General features: G+C 55.9%; 3 protein-coding genes across 12 annotated transcripts; 1 reads left to right on the top strand and 2 right to left on the bottom strand.

Moving 5' to 3' along the window:
- Positions 1-77: 77 nt before the first annotated feature.
- Positions 78-3,816, top strand: ZFAND2B (zinc finger AN1-type containing 2B). Of its 2 annotated transcripts, XM_037524085.2 has the most exons (10): positions 78-114; positions 259-336; positions 617-711; positions 928-1,059; positions 1,171-1,322; positions 1,562-1,654; positions 1,729-1,789; positions 1,877-1,944; positions 2,224-2,296; positions 2,499-3,815. In XM_037524085.2, exons 2-10 carry the CDS (start codon positions 282-284, stop codon positions 2,541-2,543), a joined length of 774 nt encoding a protein of 257 aa, XP_037379982.1. In that variant the 5' UTR covers positions 78-114; positions 259-281; the 3' UTR covers positions 2,544-3,815. The 2 variants fall into 2 exon arrangements, with proteins under 2 accessions (XP_037379982.1, XP_037379983.1); XM_037524086.2 differs by lacking the exon at positions 78-114 and having other exon boundaries at positions 123-336; positions 2,610-3,816.
- Positions 3,005-10,280, bottom strand: ABCB6 (ATP binding cassette subfamily B member 6 (Langereis blood group)). Of its 2 annotated transcripts, XM_037524084.2 has the most exons (19): positions 9,669-10,280; positions 9,218-9,355; positions 8,780-8,966; positions 8,498-8,599; positions 8,149-8,332; positions 7,182-7,303; positions 6,297-6,406; positions 6,058-6,123; positions 5,778-5,903; positions 5,559-5,635; positions 5,415-5,478; positions 5,214-5,299; positions 5,014-5,071; positions 4,700-4,804; positions 4,166-4,340; positions 3,933-4,045; positions 3,596-3,690; positions 3,455-3,523; positions 3,005-3,274 (listed from the first exon to the last, which is right to left on the bottom strand). In XM_037524084.2, exons 1-19 carry the CDS (start codon positions 10,215-10,217, stop codon positions 3,175-3,177), a joined length of 2,526 nt encoding a protein of 841 aa, XP_037379981.1. In that variant the 5' UTR covers positions 10,218-10,280; the 3' UTR covers positions 3,005-3,174. The 2 variants fall into 2 exon arrangements, with proteins under 2 accessions (XP_037379981.1, XP_037379980.1); XM_037524083.2 differs by lacking the exon at positions 9,218-9,355 and having other exon boundaries at positions 9,669-10,255.
- A 617-nt stretch (positions 10,281-10,897) lies between these two features.
- ATG9A (autophagy related 9A) lies at positions 10,898-20,002 on the bottom strand. Of its 8 annotated transcripts, XM_054700101.1 has the most exons (17): positions 19,836-19,989; positions 19,499-19,595; positions 18,812-18,869; positions 18,276-18,407; positions 18,075-18,118; positions 17,455-17,519; positions 16,582-16,743; positions 16,231-16,372; positions 15,262-16,010; positions 15,025-15,178; positions 14,741-14,920; positions 14,143-14,391; positions 13,766-13,944; positions 13,548-13,665; positions 12,539-12,761; positions 12,210-12,355; positions 10,898-11,948 (listed from the first exon to the last, which is right to left on the bottom strand). In XM_054700101.1, exons 4-17 carry the CDS (start codon positions 18,376-18,378, stop codon positions 11,943-11,945), a joined length of 2,520 nt encoding a protein of 839 aa, XP_054556076.1. In that variant the 5' UTR covers positions 18,379-18,407; positions 18,812-18,869; positions 19,499-19,595; positions 19,836-19,989; the 3' UTR covers positions 10,898-11,942. The 8 variants fall into 8 exon arrangements, with proteins under 8 accessions (XP_054556076.1, XP_037379994.1, XP_037379991.1 ...); XM_037524097.2 differs by lacking the exon at positions 19,499-19,595 and having other exon boundaries at positions 19,911-20,002; XM_037524094.2 differs by lacking the exon at positions 19,499-19,595 and having other exon boundaries at positions 18,812-18,866.
- Between the last annotated feature and the right edge of the window lie 269 nt (positions 20,003-20,271).

Below are 20,271 nucleotides of genomic sequence, written 5' to 3' on the forward strand. Positions count from 1 at the left end.
TAGCCCCGCCCACCCCGCTCCGCCGCCCGGAGACTGCGCAGGACGTGCCAGCCCTGCGCAATGACGTCAGCGCGCCCGGGCGCGAGGGGAGGAGTGGGAGCTGCGGATTGGGAGGTGCGGAGGCTCCGGTCAACCCGGCTGGACCGGGGAGAAGAAGGGGCAAGGCAGGGGGCCCCCTCCAGAGTGCTGGGTCGCGAACCGGGCCCGGACCCGAAGCGGGAGCCCTAGAGGCCCTACTCTAGCTTCTTCTCCCAGCAGGCTCCGCCCCGTCTGCCCGGGCGATGGAGTTTCCGGACCTCGGGGCGCACTGCTCCGAGCCTAGCTGTCAGCGCCTGGGTGAGGGGCGGAGCACCCGGGGGGCGGAGCCAGGCGGAGAGGGGCTCGGGGGCTGCAGGTGGGGCGAAGGGTGGGCTTCGGGGCTGGAAATACCGTGGAGGGCGGGGCTCCAAGTTGGGGGCGGTGGCTGAGGGGGCGTGGCTAAAGAGGTAGTGAGCCAGCGTAGGGGTGCAGTTTGTTGTGATTAGGTGGCGCTTACTTTCCCCTGAATGGAAGGCTTGAGTGAGCCGGAGCGTTGTTGAGATCCTACTGGACCTACAATTCGACCTATTTCCTGCAGATTTTCTGCCTCTAAAGTGTGACGCCTGCTCGGGCATCTTCTGTGCAGACCACGTGGCCTACGCCCAGCATCACTGTGGATCTGCTTACCAAAAGGTGCTGGGGCGGTCCTGAGGGTGAAGGGGGGCGGGTGGAGGATGCATGCAGAATCCCTAATCCTTCTGTTTCCCTTTTCCTCTCCTCTATTGTCTTTCTGAGGTTTAGTGCTGGAAACATTGTGTTGGTGGGGGTGACACCCTCTTTCTTTCAGGACCAGAGATTTGATTAGACTGGGATTGAACCAGAGATTGACCCTTTGCTCCTTAACTATAGGATATACAGGTACCCGTGTGTCCACTCTGTAATGTTCCTGTGCCTGTGGCCAGAGGGGAGCCCCCTGACCGTGCTGTGGGGGAGCACATTGACCGAGACTGTCGCTCTGATCCAGCCCAGCAGAAACGTAAAGTAAGCTTTGGAGAGGTTAGCCGTGACCATCTGGATGCATGGAAACCTGAACAGGGGTTGCAGAAAGGGGTCAGAGTTTGAGCTGAGACAAATCTTCTCATTCTACCTCAGATCTTCACCAATAAGTGTGAACGCTCTGGTTGCCGGCAGCGGGAAATGATGAAACTGACCTGTGAACGCTGTGGCCGAAACTTCTGCATCAAGCACCGTCACCCACTGGACCATGATTGCTCTGGGGAGGGGCACCCAACCAGCCGGGCAGGGTAACGGCAACCCAGTCCTCTACTTAAGACCATCCTGCCACTTTGGGGATTGACTCAACCTCTATCATTAAAAGTTGGGGAGCTTCAGCCCTGTCCCCTTTGACTAGGAAAGTCTTGGCTTCCTTTTCAATTACATACTTTCCTAGTTTGTTTGGAGGAACTCTCCTCTGGGCTTCCTGGGTAAGGAAGCATGCTAGCTGATTGCTCTTGGAGGCATGCCAACTGTTTTTTCCCTGCAGACTTGCTGCCCTCACCAGAGCACAAGGTTTGGCTTCTGCAGGCACCATCTCCAGCCCAAGTCGGACCTTGCATTCATCTACCTCTCCCAGCAGGTAGGCCTGCCCATTTCTCCTCTTTTTTCCCCCATTACACCTCAGACCCCCAACCTCTTGAATATCTGCCATAGAGCCACAGCCCAGTCTCCATCACGGACATCCCCACCAATGATTGCTCTGCAGAATGGTTTGGTGAGTTGGGCAGAGGTTGAATGGATAGAAGCAAACGTACACAGAAAGTAAAGTCCAAGGCAACCAGTCTTCTTTCTCCTTTTGCAGAGTGAGGATGAGGCTCTGCAACGAGCTCTAGAACTTTCCCTGGCAGAGGCTAAACCCCAGGTCCCAAGGTACCTACTCTTGTGAAAGAGTGTGGGATGTGGGCAAGGGTTCAATTAAGAGGGATGTCGGTGGGAACACACCCATCTGATGCAGGGTAATAGTCAGGAAATTGGGCTCACCATTAAGCTTATGGGCAGTATGATTGCTGATAAGTTCTTAGACTTGCTAAGGTTTTAATTTCCTCTATAAAATGGGAACAATACTAATAACCTACTTTGTATGGTTGTAATGCAATTGGATGCCACATTTTCATATTATTCTCATCTAACTTAAGCTGTTCCTTCCAGTTCTCAGGAGGAAGAAGACTTAGCTTTAGCACAAGCACTATCAGCAAGTGAGGCAGAATACCAGCGGCAGCAGGTATGGGGATGGGATAGAGATGGGGTCCTGTGCTAGGAGGGAGGGAGGGCTGGTAACCTGGGGACAGTGTTTCTTCCAGTGGAAGATGTTTGGGAATGGTTGTTACCCTTTTCAGCATGACTGCAGACCATGCTAAACTCAAAATGAGGACTGCTTCCTCAGTTCCTTGATGTCCTCCTGTCTTCCCCTCTTCTTGCTCCAGGCTCAGAGCCGCAGCTTGAAGCCATCCAACTGCAACCTGTGTTAGGGCCCTGGGCTTGGGGAGGGAGGCTCTGCTGAGAGGACTGTGGCCCTTATACCGTGGGGTCCACAGGGAGAGGAGGCCCAGAACAGCTGGGAGTGAAGACCAGGAGGACCGATGAGGAGCCTCCAGTGAACATCAGAAGAAATAGCTGGTGGAACTGAGCTGACAGAAGGCCCTGCCGGCCTCACTAGCTGCCTGGGAGAGAGTGGCTATTTACTGTTCCCTGGTTGGGTCCTTGGAAGGGGCTGGCCAGGGCCCGCACATTCCCCTCTACACTGGAGCTGCCCCCATGTGCAGGGAGCAGGAAGGGACCTGGAAAGAATAAAGGATCTTGGCAAAGACATCAGGTGGTGTGCTGCTTTCCCTTTCCAACCCCACACAGAAGCGTCCTACGAAGAATGCTCATCTGACCTAGGGATAGAGGCCGTTGCAGTAACCTATACCACAAAGTCACGGTGATCCTATCACAGTCCACATTTTTATTCCCCCAAAAGGGCTTTCCTGAAAGGTGCCTTTCCCTCGTGATAGCTAGCACCGTACCCGAAGACCAGGTTAAAACATGCCAGGGAAGAGGGATACAGTTTATTCCCCTCTTGAGGTATCCTTTAGGAAGAGCCACAAGTTTTGTCACTATTTAGTTGGACTTGGGATCTTCAGAGACTTCCTCTTGTCCCTGCTGCTGCAGCTGCCACATGTCCGCATACACCCCACCTCGAGACAACAGAGCTTCATGCCTGGGGCAAGAAAGAAAGCATGAGTTCCAACTATCAGTTCTACCCCAAGAGTCCTCATGACAACCCATAGAGATGACACAGTGGACTGGTGAGAAAAATCCCATCCAGGAACCCCTGGGATTTCACCACCATTTCCTGGGGTCCCCAACTCCAAGGCCCTGTGCTGTTTATCCTGCTTACCGTCCTCTTTCTACAATGCAGCCATCCTTGATGACGAGGATCTGGTCAGCACTGACCACAGTTGAGAGCCTGACAAGTCAAGAGATAGTTACCCACAGCCCCACTAAAAGTGCAGCCTCTCCCTGCTGCCCCTGACTGTACCTGTGTGCCACTATGATGGTGGTGCAGGAGGTGCAGACTTTGGCCAGTGAAGCTTGAATGGCCCGTTCGTTAGACGTATCCAGTGCTGATGTGGCCTACAGAGAGGGTCTGGGTCAAACTGCCCCTGCCTCCCAAAATCCCCAGAGGAGGGTGGAATCAAACTGCTAGTTGAGGTTTCGGGAATAAAAAAGAACTTGGTCTGAGCTTTGGAACTGTAAGGTGCTTTTGTTAAACACCTTAGCCTTGGTAGGTCTAGCCTTGGTAGAAAACCATGATGGGCCTGGCACGGGCACGGACAGGGGAGAGGGGGTAGGAGGAGGCCTCCTGGGGCCCTCACCTCATCCAGCAGAATGATGTCTGGAGCCTTGAGAATGGCACGTGCGATGGCCACACGCTGCTTCTCCCCACCACTTAGCTTCAGTCCCCGCTCGCCCACCTGCGTCTCATACCCTGTGGACAGTGTCCATCTCCCTCAGGCCAGAGGTAATAAGCTTGGTTTCTGTGATCAGAGGTCGGGGGAGAGTAACAGGACTGAATGGGGAAGGGCAGGGAGTCCACAGGGAGGCGCACCTTCAGGGAAAGCCAAAATGGCCTCGTGGATGCCGGCAGCCTGAGCAGCCGCCTCCACCTCATCATTCCTAGCTGTGATGCGGCCATAGCGGATATTGTTGGCGATGGTGTCATTGAAGAGGACAGTGTCCTGGGGCACAACTCCAATGTGAGATCGGAGAGAATTCTGGGTCACCTGTGGCCAAATGACCAAAGCGCTGAATGGTGAGACACCCCGAGGAGGAATCCTGCCACCTCCCCAAGTCCTAGCTGTGTGGACACGTCACTCAACCTCTCTCAGTCCATCTCCTTACCTCTAAAGGGAAAATGCATTCTCTCCCTGCCTCCCTGAATCACCGCAGATCTTTGTACCTTGGTGGCACCCTACAAATCATTCCGACTACTGGCCGAAGTCAAACGATGCTAGAAAGGCTGAAGTCTCTGACCTCAACTTTTTGCAGGGGAAATATCTCCCTCTCCTCTCCCTGGAGGCGCAGCGCTGGCCATTCTTTCACACCTATATCCCTAAGCCAGTCTTCTCTTAAGCAGCCTTACCTGTGAAATATCCTGCCCATCTATTCGGATGCAGCCAGAGTTGACATCATAGAAGCGAAACAGCAGGCGCAGAACTGTGCTCTTCCCTGCACCAGATGGGCCCACCTATTGCATTGGGAACAGGGAGAATGTTCTCAGATCTGCTGGCTTTCAAGGTTTTCACCCCAAGAGGCCACCCATGTCAATGGAGACAGCCACATTCAATCCTGTGACCCATGAGGCATGGCTCTCTGACTCCACAGCTTGGGACACCAGCTGCCATGGGCAGTGGAATGAAGGAAGTCGGAGGAGACTGCATCAAGTAGATCTCTCACCAGGGCGAGTGTCTGTCCAGCCATCACGGTGAAGGACACATCCTTCAGGGTCTCCTGCCTGCAAGAAAGGAGGTTATGGTCAGCAGACCTTCTGTACTACTGGAAACCCTTCCAACCCAGAGGGATTACTGGGCCCTGTCCCTCCCTTACTTGTCCCCTGCTTAGGTTCTCTTCTCAGGTGGTAAAAGGGGAGAGCTCACCCATCAGTGTAGCTGAAGTGTACATTCTCAAACTCAATCTGGCCCCTCTGAAAGCGAAGAGGCCCGGCCCCAGGAACGTCCTTCACCTGGGAGAATAGCACTAACATAAGCCTCTGCTACAGGTACAGTGTGTCCTTGACATAGGGGACACCACCACACAGGCTCCAGCTCTCCTGAAGCCACACTCCTCTCTTCACTCACTTCTTTCTCCTCTTTCAGCAGATCAAACATGTTCTCCATGTCAATGAAGTTGGTCTGTATCATCCTGCAAGAAGACGCTAGTTGGGGCTCCTCTGAGCCGGGGAAATGACCACTATGGACAGGTGAAGGCCAGAGATCAGTTACCTGTAGTAGGTGCCAAACCAGTTGAGGGGCATGTACAGCTGGATAATGTAGGTGCCAAAGAGCACAAAGTCCCCGACCTGTGCAGATCCAGGAACGAGAACAAGTCAGACTTGTGGGCTGTTATCCTGCCCACTTCCTGTCACCCATGTGCTTCCTACCCAAGAGCTCAGGGGCCCAGACATAGGTCCCTCTTTCCTGTCCTCAGCACAGTTCCCTCACCTGTAGCTTCTGCTCACTGACAAAGTATGCACAAAGGAGGGAGCCAGCGAGAAGACCGAATCCAATCACCAGGTTCTGGGTCTGGTTGAGCATCACCAGCGAAGCACTTGACTTCCACTCCAAACCCTGACGACAGGACCATGGAAGGGAGGGGGATCATAGACTCACTGACCATCTCCCAATCCAAACCCGGGCCGTCTCACATTTTATTCCTTTTAGTCCTGGTGATTCCACATGGCCAGGTCACTGCTCTCAGCAAGCTTCCAACTAGCAGCCTCACCTGGTATTTGATGATGGCCTCTTGGTAACGTTCTACTTCATAACTCTCCGCGTTGTAGTACTTCACCTGATGAGTTCAAACCACATTGTGTGACACTGATGCAGCTGTCAGCATCCCATTCTTTCTTCAGATTCCCAATCCCTCCTAATTTTCAACATCACACCTTGCACACTTCTCCCACCCTCCAGCTCATCAGTCCTGCTGGTGCCTCACACCACTGCCACCAAGGCCTCCATTACCGTCTCAAAGTTTAGTAAAGAGTCCACAGCTCGTGCCCGGGTAGCATTCTCCTGTGTGTTCATGGCACGTCGAAACTTGGTTCTCCACTCAGTGACCACAATGGTGAGGGCTGTAGAGTGACAGGAGGAGGGGAAGGGAGAAGACATCAAGACATCATCCCTGACAGCTGAGACCATATGATGTCTGCTACCTGCCACATACGCACAGCCTGTCACTATAGCTCAGGGACCCAGATTCCAAAGGGAGAGAGCCCTAAGGTCCCCGAGGGAAGCAGCTGTGTTTAAGACATCTCTGCAGCTTGCACAAAGCCTCACATGGTGAACCAATGCAGGTGAGCTACATCTCATTACATGACCCCCCCTTCTTTAAAGATTTATTTATTTATACAAGAGTTGGGGTATAGGCTAGAGGTGCAGGAGGGTGAGAGGATTCGCCAGAGACAGAGCTGGGAGAAGAACAGGCAGACAGACCGAAAACACTGCTGAGGGGAGCAGCGGGCGAGACAGGAGAGGTCTGCTGCACCATGTGGTATCTCCCTGGACGGCTGGGAAGTGAACCCATGCTGCAGAGGCTGTGGACAGCTTGACAGCGCTGTGCTCAACCAACTGTGCCACCAGGGAGGCCCTCGTTACATGACCCCTTGACCTGCATTCAGTGCGGGCACCTAAGGTATCCAGGATGCTCTTTCTAGGCCTTCCATCCAGGCTGAGTTAAAGTCTACTTGGCAGAGAAGGAGGCCCCCCGTCAGGTTGGGGAGCAGCAGGAACCTACTCAAGCCCACTGATCTACAGCCTCGCAGTGCTGGGTCACCCGAGTGTGGCAAGGTTCACAGCCAAAGGCGTCCCCGAATTGTTAGGGAGATGGTTACGCTGAGCATCACTCACTGAGGTAAAGACTCATGCACAGGAACACGATGAGGCCAAACCAGGCATTGAAGAACATGCTGAAGTAGATGATGCCGATGATGATGTCAGCCAGAGTGGGGATGACGTTGAACACCAGGTAGCTGAGGGGAGTCAAATGACAAAGACTCATGGGTTCAGGGCCAGAGTGTCAGTGGAGTGTTTTTTTTTTTTTTTTTTTAATTTTAAAAGACTTTATTTAGAGTAATCAGAATCTTAATTTTCTTTTCTTTTTAAAATTTATTTATTTATACATGCACTGGGTACAGTCAGAAGTGCAGGAGGGTGAGAGAATTCACCAGAGCCAGAGCGGGGAGCAGAGCAGGCAGTAGGACCGAAGCACACTGCTGAGGGGAGCAGTGGGCGGCAGGAGAGGTCTGCGCGCCATGTGGGACCCTCCTCCGGAGGCCGGGGAGCAGCCGGGGATCGAACCGGCGCTGCAGAGGCTGCGGGCAGCTTCGCAGCCCAGCGCTCAACCGCTGCGCCACCAGGGGAGGCCCGGAGTGTTTTATTTTTAACAGCAACAGACTGGAATCACCTCAGGAGGTGGATGGCTAGATAAATCATAGCATGCCCAAACTACAGAGAGCTCTGTATCAATGACAGTGACGGAGGGAGGGCTTCACACACACGGTACATCCCCATGAAGCCACTCAGAATGATACCTGAGTCACGATACCACTTGTTTTAAGAAAAACCTCCACAATGCCACAATTCTGAACCCAGACATATACATGTGAAAATGCCAACAAGCAGAACTCACTATACCAAACAGAGTGGGAACCTTTGGAGAAGTGAGTGGAATTCAAGAGATTTGTTCTCTGCCTCCATTATTTGGGTTATTACGAGAGCATGAGGAACAGCTCCTCAGCCAGGATGTTCTCTGACAGATTGCACCCCTGCTTCTCCAGCGCCACCCTCCCACACTCCCCTGCCACAAGCTTGGCACCTGAGCAGCCCAGTGACGCTGGATGTGCCCCGGTCCACAATCCTCAGCACCTCCCCAGTGCGGCGCCCCAGGTGCCAGCGCAGTGAGAGGTCGTGTAGGTGGGAGAAGAGGCGCAGTTCCACCCGGCGTGATGTGAACTGCTGCACCCGGATCCACAGGAACGTGCGCAGGTTGCTCACAAAGCCTGGGGGTTGCCAGAGGAGGCCTCAGAGCTGGCCGAGGGGCTGGATGGCATCATCCCAGCACGGACACATGAATGGTCTGTGAGCACCAGGGGTCTGTGGGGGGCACTCTCAGGAGGAGGGGGACGGGCCAATACCAACCAGGGTGAGAATAGAGGCCCTCATACCTGTACTGCCAGTGCCACCCCCCTGGAGGAACTTGAGGAAGACGTAAGTTGTAACAGTCCAGGCTAGGGAGCTCCAAGGTGCCTTCTCAGTCAGCAAGTTCACTATAGAGAAAAAGAGTCAGCCACTCTGGCATCTAGGACTCTAGAAGAAGCTGCCCCTGGCACCAGCCACAGCCTTTCCCCACCACCCAGCTCCCAATTCTGTCCTACCTTCCTCCGTTGGGGCCCCCACCCACCAGGCCAATGAGGGAGTGGAATGCTGGCACTCTTCCTCCTCCTTACCTATGTCCCTATAGAAGATGGGGACCAACACGTTCAGTCCCCGGTCCAATCCCATGAGCCCCAGGCAGATGAGCACCACGAACTGCAGAGCTGGACTCCCCCGAGGCCACAGGTAGCCACTCAGTAGGCGGAGCTTCCTGCCAAGGTCTCTCCAGGTAGACTGAGATGGCCCCTCTGCGGATGGAACCTAGGATGGTGAAATACATAGGGGAGGAGAGCTCAGAAATCAAAAGGAAGTGCATTTACTGGAAACTCTCTAGGAAAAACATAGGATTACAGCTCCTAGGATTCTTAGTCCCTGAAGTGATCTCTGATGGGATCAGAGAGGCTAAGTGCATAAACTGAGATTTGAGAAAGTGGCAGTTTATTATGGTGGCAAGGAATGATAACAGGGAATGAAATCAGCAAAGACTCTAAGGTTCAGAAATTGACATGTACCTGGCTCCTCTCTACATCTTGATCCTCTTCATTCACCTGTAAGGTGTAGGACTGGGGCCGAAGTCCAGGGGCCCAGAGCCCCAGGACAAAAAGCCCTCCAGAGACCACATACCTCAGCACCCACAGGCTAAACTGAACCTAGAATGAAATAAGGGGTATCAAGGAGGGCCAAAAGCCTACTGTTACTACTTGTAGCAGGGCTGGAATGTGTAGGACACACACCCAGGTCCTCCTCAGGGCCCCAGCATGTAACAGGTTTAAAAAAAAAAAAACACAAACCACAGTGACTCAGCACACACTCCCCACCAGCTGGCTATCAGCTCCCAGACACTGGCGGCCCCTCCCTTTTTCCCTTTCTTACAGGCATTCCAAAATGTGGAGCTAATAAAAGCAGACATGCGTCTGTCTTCACAGCCCGCTAATGCTTCCCCTCTCCCTACAGGTCCCTCACCTGCTGGCCCAAGTCTGCCCGTGCCCACCACCACTGTGGGTTGTTCCAAGACACCAGGGCCAAGTTCTCCGCTGCAAACGCCACAGTCCAGAGAAACAAGAGACCTGGGCTGTGCCTGAACTTGATCCAGATGCCCATTGCTAGCTTCTGCCGCGCCTGTCTCCGTTCCACCACAAGCAGCCACAGGCCACAGGCGCTGGCCAGAGTCTTCAGCACAGCGGCCAGCAGTAGATAACCTGGCAGCGGGGACCCCTGGGCAGTGCCCACCCGACCAGCCAGGCTGGCTAGTGGAAGCGACAACTGAAGCGTGGCCAAAAGCAGCTGCAGCCCGTAGGGAGCCACGCGAGGACCGGCCCCCCAAGACAGTGCATCGGCGCCAGCAAGACGCTCCCGACGTTTGCAGGGAAGTGCCAGCACCAAGGCCAGAGCTCCCAGGGCCATCAGCGCCGAGGGCACCAGCGTGAAGAAGAAGCAGGGACTCAGGCCACCCTGCGTCCAGACCGGGCCCAAGGGCCCTTCGGCCTCGCAGTAGTTGCCCACAGTCACCATGGCAGTGCGTGGCCGCCGGCCAAGGCTGCGGGGGCTGCGGGGCGGGAAAACCGGACCGGCGGTCAGGGGCGGGGCGCGGATGCCCGGGCGTCACGGGTCATGGAGGCCGCGGGCGCCCCGCCGCCGGGGTCGCGGGCCCGGGCGCACGTGTGCCCGGCCACGCCGCCCACTGCTTCGCGCACGCGCCGCGCCACGCACTCACGCAGGGTACGTACAGTCTCCGCCCGTCGCGCGTCCGCCCCTCGCAGGCGCCGGGACCCTCCTGCCAGGGGCCGGCGCGCAGGAGCGTCCGGCGCCCGCGGGATCCGCACGCGTCCGCGGCAGCAGCCCCCGCCCCGCGGAGCCGCCCCCGGCCCGGGCCCCGGCTCCCCATTGGCCGGGCGTCCCGGGGGGCGGGGGGAGAGGCGCGCGCGGAAAAGGCAAAATACGGGGCCGGCCCCGCCAGGTCACGTGCCCAGAGCGGGAAATCTGACCGCACGTCGGGCGGGAGAGCTTGACCTCTACGGAGCTAGGGGTGGAAGCAGCCCCCCCTCCCCCCCCCCCGGGGCCGGCCGGCTCCGTGCGGCCGCGCCACGGCTGCGCCCACGTCACCGCGGGGCGCCGCCGGCTCCCGGGGGCCCACACGCGCCCCGCTGCCTGCCTTCCCCAGCCCCACCCCGCGAGACAACAGGCCGTGCTCAGGTCAAAGTCCCTTCTTTATTAAGGGTTATCAAGCTGTACACGATGCCCACTCCTTCCCGCTGTGACGTCCACGGCAGCGCCCATTCCCCACTCGCCGCTAAGGACGGAGCCGGGGGAGGGGTGGGGCGGAGGGTAGGAGTTGGGTCCCAGCATGCAATGCGGCAGCCCAGCGCCTAGGGCGCAGCCGTCCAGTCGCCCCTCCATCCCCCGCCAGGGGACAGCGGGATGCAAGCCAGAGCTCTCCTACTGGGAGGTAGACAGCAGAGGACATTCCAGCCCTGTCCGTCCCATGTGCAGGTGGTGGGGATACAATAAGCAGCATTGGGGGGCAGGAAGGCCTCCGTTTCCCAGGGGCCGATCCTACCCTACAAGTTGGTGAGGGCAGCAAAAAACTTCCATTCTGTTCCCACAGTTTTGAAACCTTCCTTCTTAGTGTCAAAAAATAGCATGAGGGGAGCTGGGGGCGACACGCCAACGCAAAGCAAAAGCTGAACAGAACGGAGCAAGCGAACACACATGCCGGTGATGTGCAGGAAGCAGGACAGAGGTGAGCAGGCTGCAGCGCTGGGAGAGAATGAGGGTGAGGTAAGGGCCGCAGCCTGAGCTGCACGTCTGTTCAGGGTGGGGGGAGGGCACTGCAGAGGTTGAGGGTCCAGGCCCAACCTCCCCCTTCCACAGTTGGCACAGGCTCTCCCTGCTTGGCAGCTTCTGTGGCAGACAGTCCTCTGTAGACTTGCAGGGGTGGGTGCAAAGGTGGCAGTACTGGGGCTGGGCTGGGGACCAGTTTCTAGCACCACACTCTGAGCCAAGGGGGATCCTGGGGATGAGACTAGAGTCCTGTGTGCCCTGATTCTAGGCCCCCAGTTTCTCTCCTGGGGCTGTGGCAAGCCCAGCGTTGGCACCTCCCTTGGCCAGGCACGGACACACAAACACCACACGCGTGGAGCTAGGCAACACTCAGAGGAGCCCTCCATGGTGGGTGGATGGGATGGCAGAGCAACGGTGGCCACCATCCTGGGGCATAGGGACCCTCATCAGCCTTGTCTATACCTGTGGAGAGAAAAGGCTTGGTGGTGATGATAGTCTTCAGCTATTATTGGCTAACCCTATGAACCCTAGAGATCAAGGAAAAGGAAGCTTGATTCTTAGGGAGGGAGGCAAAGGAAAAACCCAGCACTGGACATCAGAGTAAGTGAGGGATGAAAGGGCTTTTCATAGGGTGCCCAAGAGGGCCGCCTCCCTTCACATAAGAAGCTTTGCCAGCTTGGAAGTAACAACTTCTGGCAGTTGTTCCCGGACCTGAGCCCTTACCTTGTGCACCTGCGGAGGAAGCTCATCCTCTGAGCCCTCCTCGGGCACGGGCTCTGGGTGTCTTGATGCTGACTGCCCATCTTCGGCCCACCCTCCAAGGGGCAGCCGAGAAAAGTGAGAGGGAGCCCGGGGCACTGTGCCGGGATCTAGAGAAACAAGTAAACATACCTTTAGAATGAACACAAACAGGACTGAGAAGGGTTCTGGGCTGCTGGAGGACCGGTAGAGATTAGTCTCCTTGGACCTGATCCCTCTGACATCTTTCCCCCCCTAGAAGCCCCACACCCTTCCCTGAAGGCTCTATGCCCTTCTGGACCCCCAATGGATACCTGTGATGCCCCCATATCGCCTCTGGAAACCCCCCTGGAGGGCAGTAGTCTCTGGTGCTCCAGGCCGGGATGCAGCACAGGGATAGCTGGCAGAACGGGGGATGGGTTGAGAGGCCCGGCCGCCCTCTCCCCCTTCTTCAGGAGCACTCTCCCCACTCTCATCACTCTCCCGACGGTGCCAAACATGCCGCTCAGGTTCAGCCTGCGCCTGCTGCTTGTGGAGCTGGTAAGTGGGAGGCTAGTTAGTTGGGGATGGAAGGATGTCTGAACCACCACCACCACAGCACCAGCCCTTTCCCACTTATACCATCCCACGGAATCCACTACCCAGAGTATCTACCACGTACATGGCACGTAACGTACATATGATGTATTACAGGTTAAAATTCCAGCAGATCCCTGGGACAAGCTTGTGCCTAATCTGTGATGAGTCTCATTTTTACCTACTCATTTGATTCATGAACAAAATGGTTGTGGATCTAAATGCTAAGCATTTGTTTAGGCACTGGGATATAGCAGTCAATAAAACTGACAAAAATTCCATCCCGTGCAGGGTTTAAATACTGGGGCTCTGAGGGGTGGGGTTGGATGGACAATAAAAAAATAAGGAAAAATTGCCACATGTCAGATGGTGCTAAATGTTGTGGAGAAAAACAGACCATAAAGACTCAGGAGGGTCGACAAGGGTGCGAAGGGGTTTTTACCCAGGGTGACCAGAGAAGGTCTCATGGAAAAGGTGAGAGCAGAGACCTGAACAAGGAGAAGGAGGGAGAGCCAGCTGGATAGCTCAGGGGTGTGGATTCTTGTCAGGGAAACCAGAGATGTGGAAAGGCCCTACATGAGAGGAAGCTTGACTGTAAGGAAGATGGGATGGGCATATGTGGTGATGGAGACTGAAGAGTACATAAATGGCAGAGAAGGGCTCCAAACCCATAACTTGGTTCTCCACATCTAAAACCTGCTGCCACTTTTCAGTTTCCACCTCGGTTATGTGGCCTCGCCCACTCACCTGGTGCATGTAGAGCGCATGCAGGCTCATCTCGGTGGATGCATATTCTGACAGCACCAGGCTCTGCAGCTGTCCTTCCCACACACTGCTTCCGGAGCTGGCTGTCCTCGCATCCACTCTGTCCCTCCCAGCACAGACAGTGTCATCAACATCTGAGACCCACACAAGTTGCTGAGAGTCACTCTGGTGCCCTCCCATCTTGGCCTACCTCTACTCACCCAGAGCCTGTCATGGTGCTGGGAGCCCGGCCCGTGGGAACCTGACCAGATTGCAGCGGGGAGAAGGAGCGCAGGGCAGAGGCGACTTCAGCCCTGTGCCTGGAGGCCTGGAGGTCTCTGGACAGCGGGGGGCCCCGGCAGGATGAGCCAGCTACCACATTTGCAATAAGGCTCAATGGCTATGAAAGAAAGAGGTGGGTAGAATTCTCAGGAGAGAGGAGGGTCTTCTAGGTCCCCTACTGTTCTGCATGTCAGAACCCAATGGCACAGACTGGACAGACAGACAGAAGCAAAGCAGTGGGGCAGCCCTTCCACCCATGCCCCGTCACTCTTGGGAGTTCACTCTGCTGGTCACCTTCCAGTCCTCAGATACACACCTCAGACTCAGACTGTAAGGACTGGATAGACGTAAAGAGGGCGTTTTCAGGGAGCAGACCCCCTTGGGCGAGGCTAGCAGCTGCTCCGTCCCGCTGAACCTGCTCCTTGAGGAAGCCTAGGAAGGCCGTGCTCTCACGTGGTGGCTGCCAGCCAGGATTGGTGATGGCAAAGTGCATGAGTGACAGCTCTGTCTTCCCATCCTCCGCTTGCTGGTACACCGAGGCCTCTGTCTGCCCACCGGAGAGCCACTGCACAAGGGAAGCTACAGTGAGCACAACTGTCCCCCCTTCCAGCTAGGGCGAGGACTTGCCCCTAGAGGACAGAGACCATAGTGCAATGACGTATCTTGTCCAGAAGCCCTGGTGCCCACCCAGGAGTGGCCACACCCTTGCTTTCTCAAGGGTGTAAGTTTGGGACTAAAATCCAACCAGGCTCCTGCTTATGAAGTAGTGTGTACCCTGGTTCAGGTATGCCCAAAGGCAGCCTGCCCTTTTGTGATTTATTGGCCAGAGGGGATGCCTTTTGGCAGTTTGCCCAAAGTACTATAGCATCACCTCTGGCCCCTGCCCTCGCTCTTCTCCCAGTATCTCCCAGTACCTGTGGATGTCCGTGCTGGCGAACATCCATCTGCGCAAAGGAGCAGGTATCTCCAACGCCAACGACCTCCACGGTGAAATTACGGAAGAAGTCTATAATCTCCAGAGCCCGTGGGCGCAGGCAGAAGATGAGGATGAGGGGTGTAACAATGGGGCTCAGTAACTCCTCCAAGATGAACACCTAAAAGGGAGGGGACCGAGGTCACAGGCAGCAGGGGGGCTCCCAGCCCTCACCACCGAGCTATCGGCCAGTCTCTAGCAGGCCCTAACTCCAACTCCACTCACTGCCTTGTACTGGAAGAGCTGGGCAAACTCGTCCCGGGTCTGCGAGCGGTGGGCATTACCCTGCCAGTGGTCAGGCATGTAGTGGATGTGAGCGAGGATCACGCGGAGCAGCTGCTCAGGGCAGAACACCATGTGCTGGTCCGGGATAAAGGACCTAGTGGGAGCAGGGTGAGGGTGAGTTGGAAGCCTTACCCAAAACGCTGGCCGGCTTGCCCCCCTCCAGCCGCCCTGGCTCACCTGCACACAGTCACAGTGACCCCCAGGAGTGTGACTGTGGTGAGCACGTGTTCCACAGCCAACACATCTTCATCATAGATGGTGAGAGCAATGAGCACAGCCAGGATGGAGCCGGCGAAGAAGGCACCATTCTTGGCCAGCAGTGTCAGCAGAGGCGACAAGAAGCAATTCATGTACTTGGAGGCAGGCTTGTAGCCACGGTTGAGGCGGGACTGCAGCTCGTGCTCCAGCTCGTTGAAGTGGCGGAGGTAGCAGCGGCCATAGAGTGACCAGCAGCGTGCTCCCAGGGCCCCCGGCTCCCGCTTCAGCACCTCAGCGTAGCTGAAGAAGGCATAGAGGATCTGCCAGATGAGGATGAGGGGGCACAACAAGAAGTTGGCGATGCCAATCCACAAGATCCGATTGCTGAGGCGCTGGGCCAGCTCTAGCCGTTGCCCCCCACGTTTGTACTCGGCCTTGAGGCTCCACTCATTGAGAAACAGAGAGCCGGGGCCCCAGAATAGGATGAGCTCGAAGTTGTACTTGAGGCCGCGGGTGAAGAAGACAGCTTCCCCAAGGCCGGGCAGGCGGAAGCGCAGGGGCAGGAGGGATTTGTTAACCAGTGCCACCATGTAGTTCTGGAAACGGAGGATGCGATGGTAGATGTCCAGCTCTGTCAGCTCGCGCTTGTGAATACAGATCTGGTGCTCTTTCTGGGTCTGGACAATTCGGGCCTGCACTTCCTGCCATGTGCAGTATGGAAGGGCAGACTGGGGTGGGGGAAGAGACAAGGCATGGCAGGTGGGCTTGTGGCCTTGGCCCCCTGACCTGCATTAGATGTGAGGCTCAGGGGTCCTGTGCTTTAAACAGACATTCCCTCCCTGCCAGTGATGCAGGAGGATGCCTGAGGCCCAGGAATGTACCCCAGCCCTCCCAAGTTGCAGAAGAGCTCTTGGGCTGGGTGTTAACTACCCAGCTTCCCCATCTCACCATGGGAATGCGCAGAGCATGCAGGTAGAAGGAGTGGATCTCCCAGTAGCAGCAAATGTTATAGATGAACTTGATGAGCCGGTGGATCCAGAAAACCCCAGCGATGACCAGGATGGTGATAAGGGAGCCATTTTCCTGAATCCTGGAGGGGAAGGGAAAGGGGTGCCTTTGAGGAATCTGGGCTGACACGCTGCTCTCCTGAGGGATTTGGTGAGGCTGAGCCCAAGTCTATGCTGTAGGTTGTGCGTTGCTGCCTCATACTCCACCACTCTCCACCCCCCACCCCCACCATTGTCCCACTCCCGCTACCAGAACTTCCAGCTCTGGTGCCTGCTGACCCATAGCCCTTACCTGGCACTACAGACTTGAGCAGGTAAAAAGGCATCTGGCAAAGTGACCTTGACAGGCTCGGTAGGGTGAAGGCTGTGGTTCACCATCTTGTTGGCAAATAGGATGTCGTAGTCCACACAGCTAACCAGGAAGGTGGTGAAGGCGACCACAAAGAGGAACTGCCTGAGGAGTTGGGAAGAGGGGGAGGAGCTGAAGAGTCAGAGAGGACCAGTGAAATCATGTGGAAAAAGAGGAGTATGGAAGCAGCAGAGCAAGACCGGGGACAGCCTCTGGGGAAGCGGAGGACCTGGAGAACTCCCAGTGGTTCTTCTCCACTGCTCGGCCTCAGGAGACCTTCTCAGGCCCAAACCAGGTCCTATTTGTTGCTCTGCATCTCAGGTGCCACAGAATGGCCAGCTTTCTTCACCTTAGGGTAAGCTCTGCCACTATTTATCTGATTCTTCCAGGGGTCTTATGATTTTGGTCTCCAGTCCCCAGTTCCTGATTTTCTTCTGAGATGGTAGTTAGAAGCCACTTGGGGATTTGAACTCTCATTAGGGGAATATTTCCCAATCTCTTCCTCTTTGGCAAGGTTATATGGCTGCTTCCTCCTAGAAGCTTCTCTGCCTAGCAAGCAGGCCTCTACCAACAAGGCAGAATGGAGTGAGTGGGCCTGAGATTTTCTGACTGAGCCAGTCCATTCCCACAGAGATCTAATGAAATGATCCTGTCTGAGTTGTCTTTGTGGAACAGAGGTGAGGCTGTCAATTCTCGTGCCACATATAAGTTTTGAGCCTAGAACACTGAGGAGCACTGGCAGGCCAGGGGTGAGAGCAAGGAAAGTCAAGATTGAGGTGCGCCTGTACCATGCCATTCATCCCTTCTTATACTTACATGAGCTCAAAGATTTCCCCAATGAGCATACAAGTGAAGCCATTCTTCTGATGTAGATTATAAACGTGTAATTGTTAAGAAAAAGTGGTCAGTGGAGGCTGCAACTAAGAGCATGGTGTTTTGTGTCATACTTGTCACAACCTTCTGGTTGGGTGACTTGGGGCAAATCACTGTCTCTAAGCTTTTGCCTGCAGTGACATATTGGAAATAATAGCACCTGTCTCATAGGCTTCTTAGGTCTGAGATAATGCATGTAAAGCATTTAACACAGAGCTGACACAGAATGAGTTAAAAGACAGTAATTATTAGGTTGTTAGCATCCCATCAAAAAGGAGGATCACCCTTAAAGAGGTCCCTTATAAATTCACACCACAAAGTTCAAGGCACATAGCTCTTGGTGAATGTGGGTACCATTATATATATATATATATATATATATATATATAAAAATTTATATATATATATATAAAATGATCATTATTTCCCCAGCTTCTTCCAGCCTCAAGATGAACTCCATCCCCCTGCCAGATATTAGAGTCAAACCCACCCATTTCCCATCGGGGACCCAGTTTACAGAGGGGCTAAAGGTCCCAGAGCTCCAACACAGAGATAAAGGATATTCGAGAGAAGAAGAGGTCAAGGTTTTCAATGTGGTGCCAAGGTGCTGTAGGCAGAGAAGCAGAGATGTCACTGAAGGATGTAAGCCCCATGCCCCCTCAGAATCCCTTCATCAACTTTCTTCCCTGTCCCAGCTCTGCCCCAACCCTCCATTCTCAGAGCCTGCCCCCAGTCAAATCCGGTTGTCATGTCCAAGAACTCACACTTGCTCCCCTCAGGGACGTGCACCAACAGGTCTTCCTCCCCGGGGGGTGAATCGCTGTAGGAGGCCTCTAGGCGCTGGTATTCAGTGTCAAACTGCGCCATTACCACCACCCCCTGCCCACCTTGTCCACCTGCCAGGTACAAGGAAGAAGAGACCCAGTTTCAGAGCAGGTACTGCTCATCTGCTGCCCTGCCTACTAGGCCAGAAGGAATGAGAAAGAATCCTTGGACTTGGTCTCTGTTACTGGTCTTCTTGGCTCAAAGGCAGAAGAGGAGCAGTAACCTTTCCAGGGCTTGGAAAGGCCTTTATTGACCAATGAGATCAGTCACTCCCAGGGCCTTTACTAAATGTCTACTGAGACTTGGCTGGCCTGAAGCCAGATTCTGGCCTGTTGGAGGGGGGACTGTTTCATCTTCTGGTCTGTGGAGAGAAGGGTCCCTCCCCCTACCCTCCTGGAGAAACCTGGTCTCCCGAGAGATGAGTAGGTTGGAAGCACTTTGAAAGCAAAGATGTGAGTTAAGCGCATGGCCCTACCAGCTCCATGGACAGTGTCTGCTCCACTCCAGCCCTCGATGCCCTGGCTCGGCAGCTGCTGGAGGAGAAGGTGTCAGGCCCCAGAGGGGGGAAGCGGGGATAGAAAGAAACCCAGCCCACCCTCTCTCCCATTGTCCACTGAGAGGAGAACAAGCCTGGGGCAGAGAGGCTGCCTGGGGAAGAGCCACCCCTCCAGCCTTGGGCTGTGTACACTTCCTCTGGTTGTGCCCTGCAGGACCACACAGCCAGCTCTAGGATTCTAAGAAGTAGCTTACTGAACTTGTGGCAAGGGAGTCAGTGTGGGCCTGAAGTCTGGTGGCCCCTTCTGGATTGTTCCTCCTTTGCCCACCTTAGCCTCAGAAATTATATAGGCCTCTAGGGTCCACAAAGCCCCAGACCCAAAATCCTGAAAAAGAGCTTTCTGGCCAATTCCTTCCCTTGCTTTCCTAGCACCAAAGAAGCAGCAGGTAGGCACAGTCCTGACTGGGTCAGTGTAGATCCCAGATCTTGGATAAACCCTGGGTTCCCTAGTGGGAGACAAGCATGGACTGGGTGGCACATGCCAAGTCAGTGCAGACCCTGGGGTCATGGATACTGGCCACGCCTGGTCCCCGTGAGAGTCCCTGAATTGGTGAGAGGCCTGGGTCCAAAGGAGCTGACCAAGCCTTCAGGAAACTCACCACTCACCCGCTCAGCGTGGACTTAGGGCCCATGGAGCCCTGGCCGCCTGGGCCTAGGCTCAGGGGTTCCTGCAGACGTTGGAGAGATGGAGCCAGACCTACAACTGATACCCCAGTTGGACTGGGTTGCCTCCCCATGCCCAGCCGCCACCTCTCGAGTCCAGCGCGCCCCAGGGTCGCCCGGCGCCGGGCCTAGGGCTCGGCTCCCAACAGCGGACACCCTAGCGCGCGCCCCCGCGACTCCCGCGCGCCCCCGCCCGCGCGCCCCCGCTATCAAAACATTCCGGCTGCGCGCCCCCGCCCAGCCCGCGGCGCCCCTTCCCCGTTACCCGCCGCGAGCTCACTTGGGGCTCCGCGGGCACTCCTGGTCCGGCCCGACCCGAGCCCTTGGGGTTCCAGTAACCGGTCTCGCGTTTCACCTCAGGAACGGTGACCCGGGTGATTCCAGGGGCTGTGTCGGCTCGGCTGGGCTCAGCCCGACCCGGGGCGCTAGGCCTGGCGCCTGCCACTCACTGTCACCCGCGGCCCGCCTGGCCAATGAGCTGCGGGGGGTGGAGACAGGAAGGCCAATTCTCGGCTCCGGGGGCGGGACGGGGCGCGGAGGCGGGTCTTGGGCGGTCCGGAGCCAATGGCGTGCTGTACGCGGCCCGGGGCGCGGGTTCGGGCGCCGCCATTTGTCCTCTACGCGGCGCCGTAGTGACGAGATTGTTGTGGGGCTGCGGGAATCCGGGCCTCGCACAGTGGACGCGGCGCCGCGCGGCTCCCCGGGGCTCTGGGTGC

Source organism: Talpa occidentalis, unplaced genomic scaffold (assembly GCF_014898055.3).
Source record: "Talpa occidentalis isolate TD23 unplaced genomic scaffold, MPIMG_talOcc4v2.1 talOcc4.3, whole genome shotgun sequence".
Classification (NCBI taxonomy): Eukaryota; Metazoa; Chordata; class Mammalia; order Eulipotyphla; family Talpidae; genus Talpa; species Talpa occidentalis.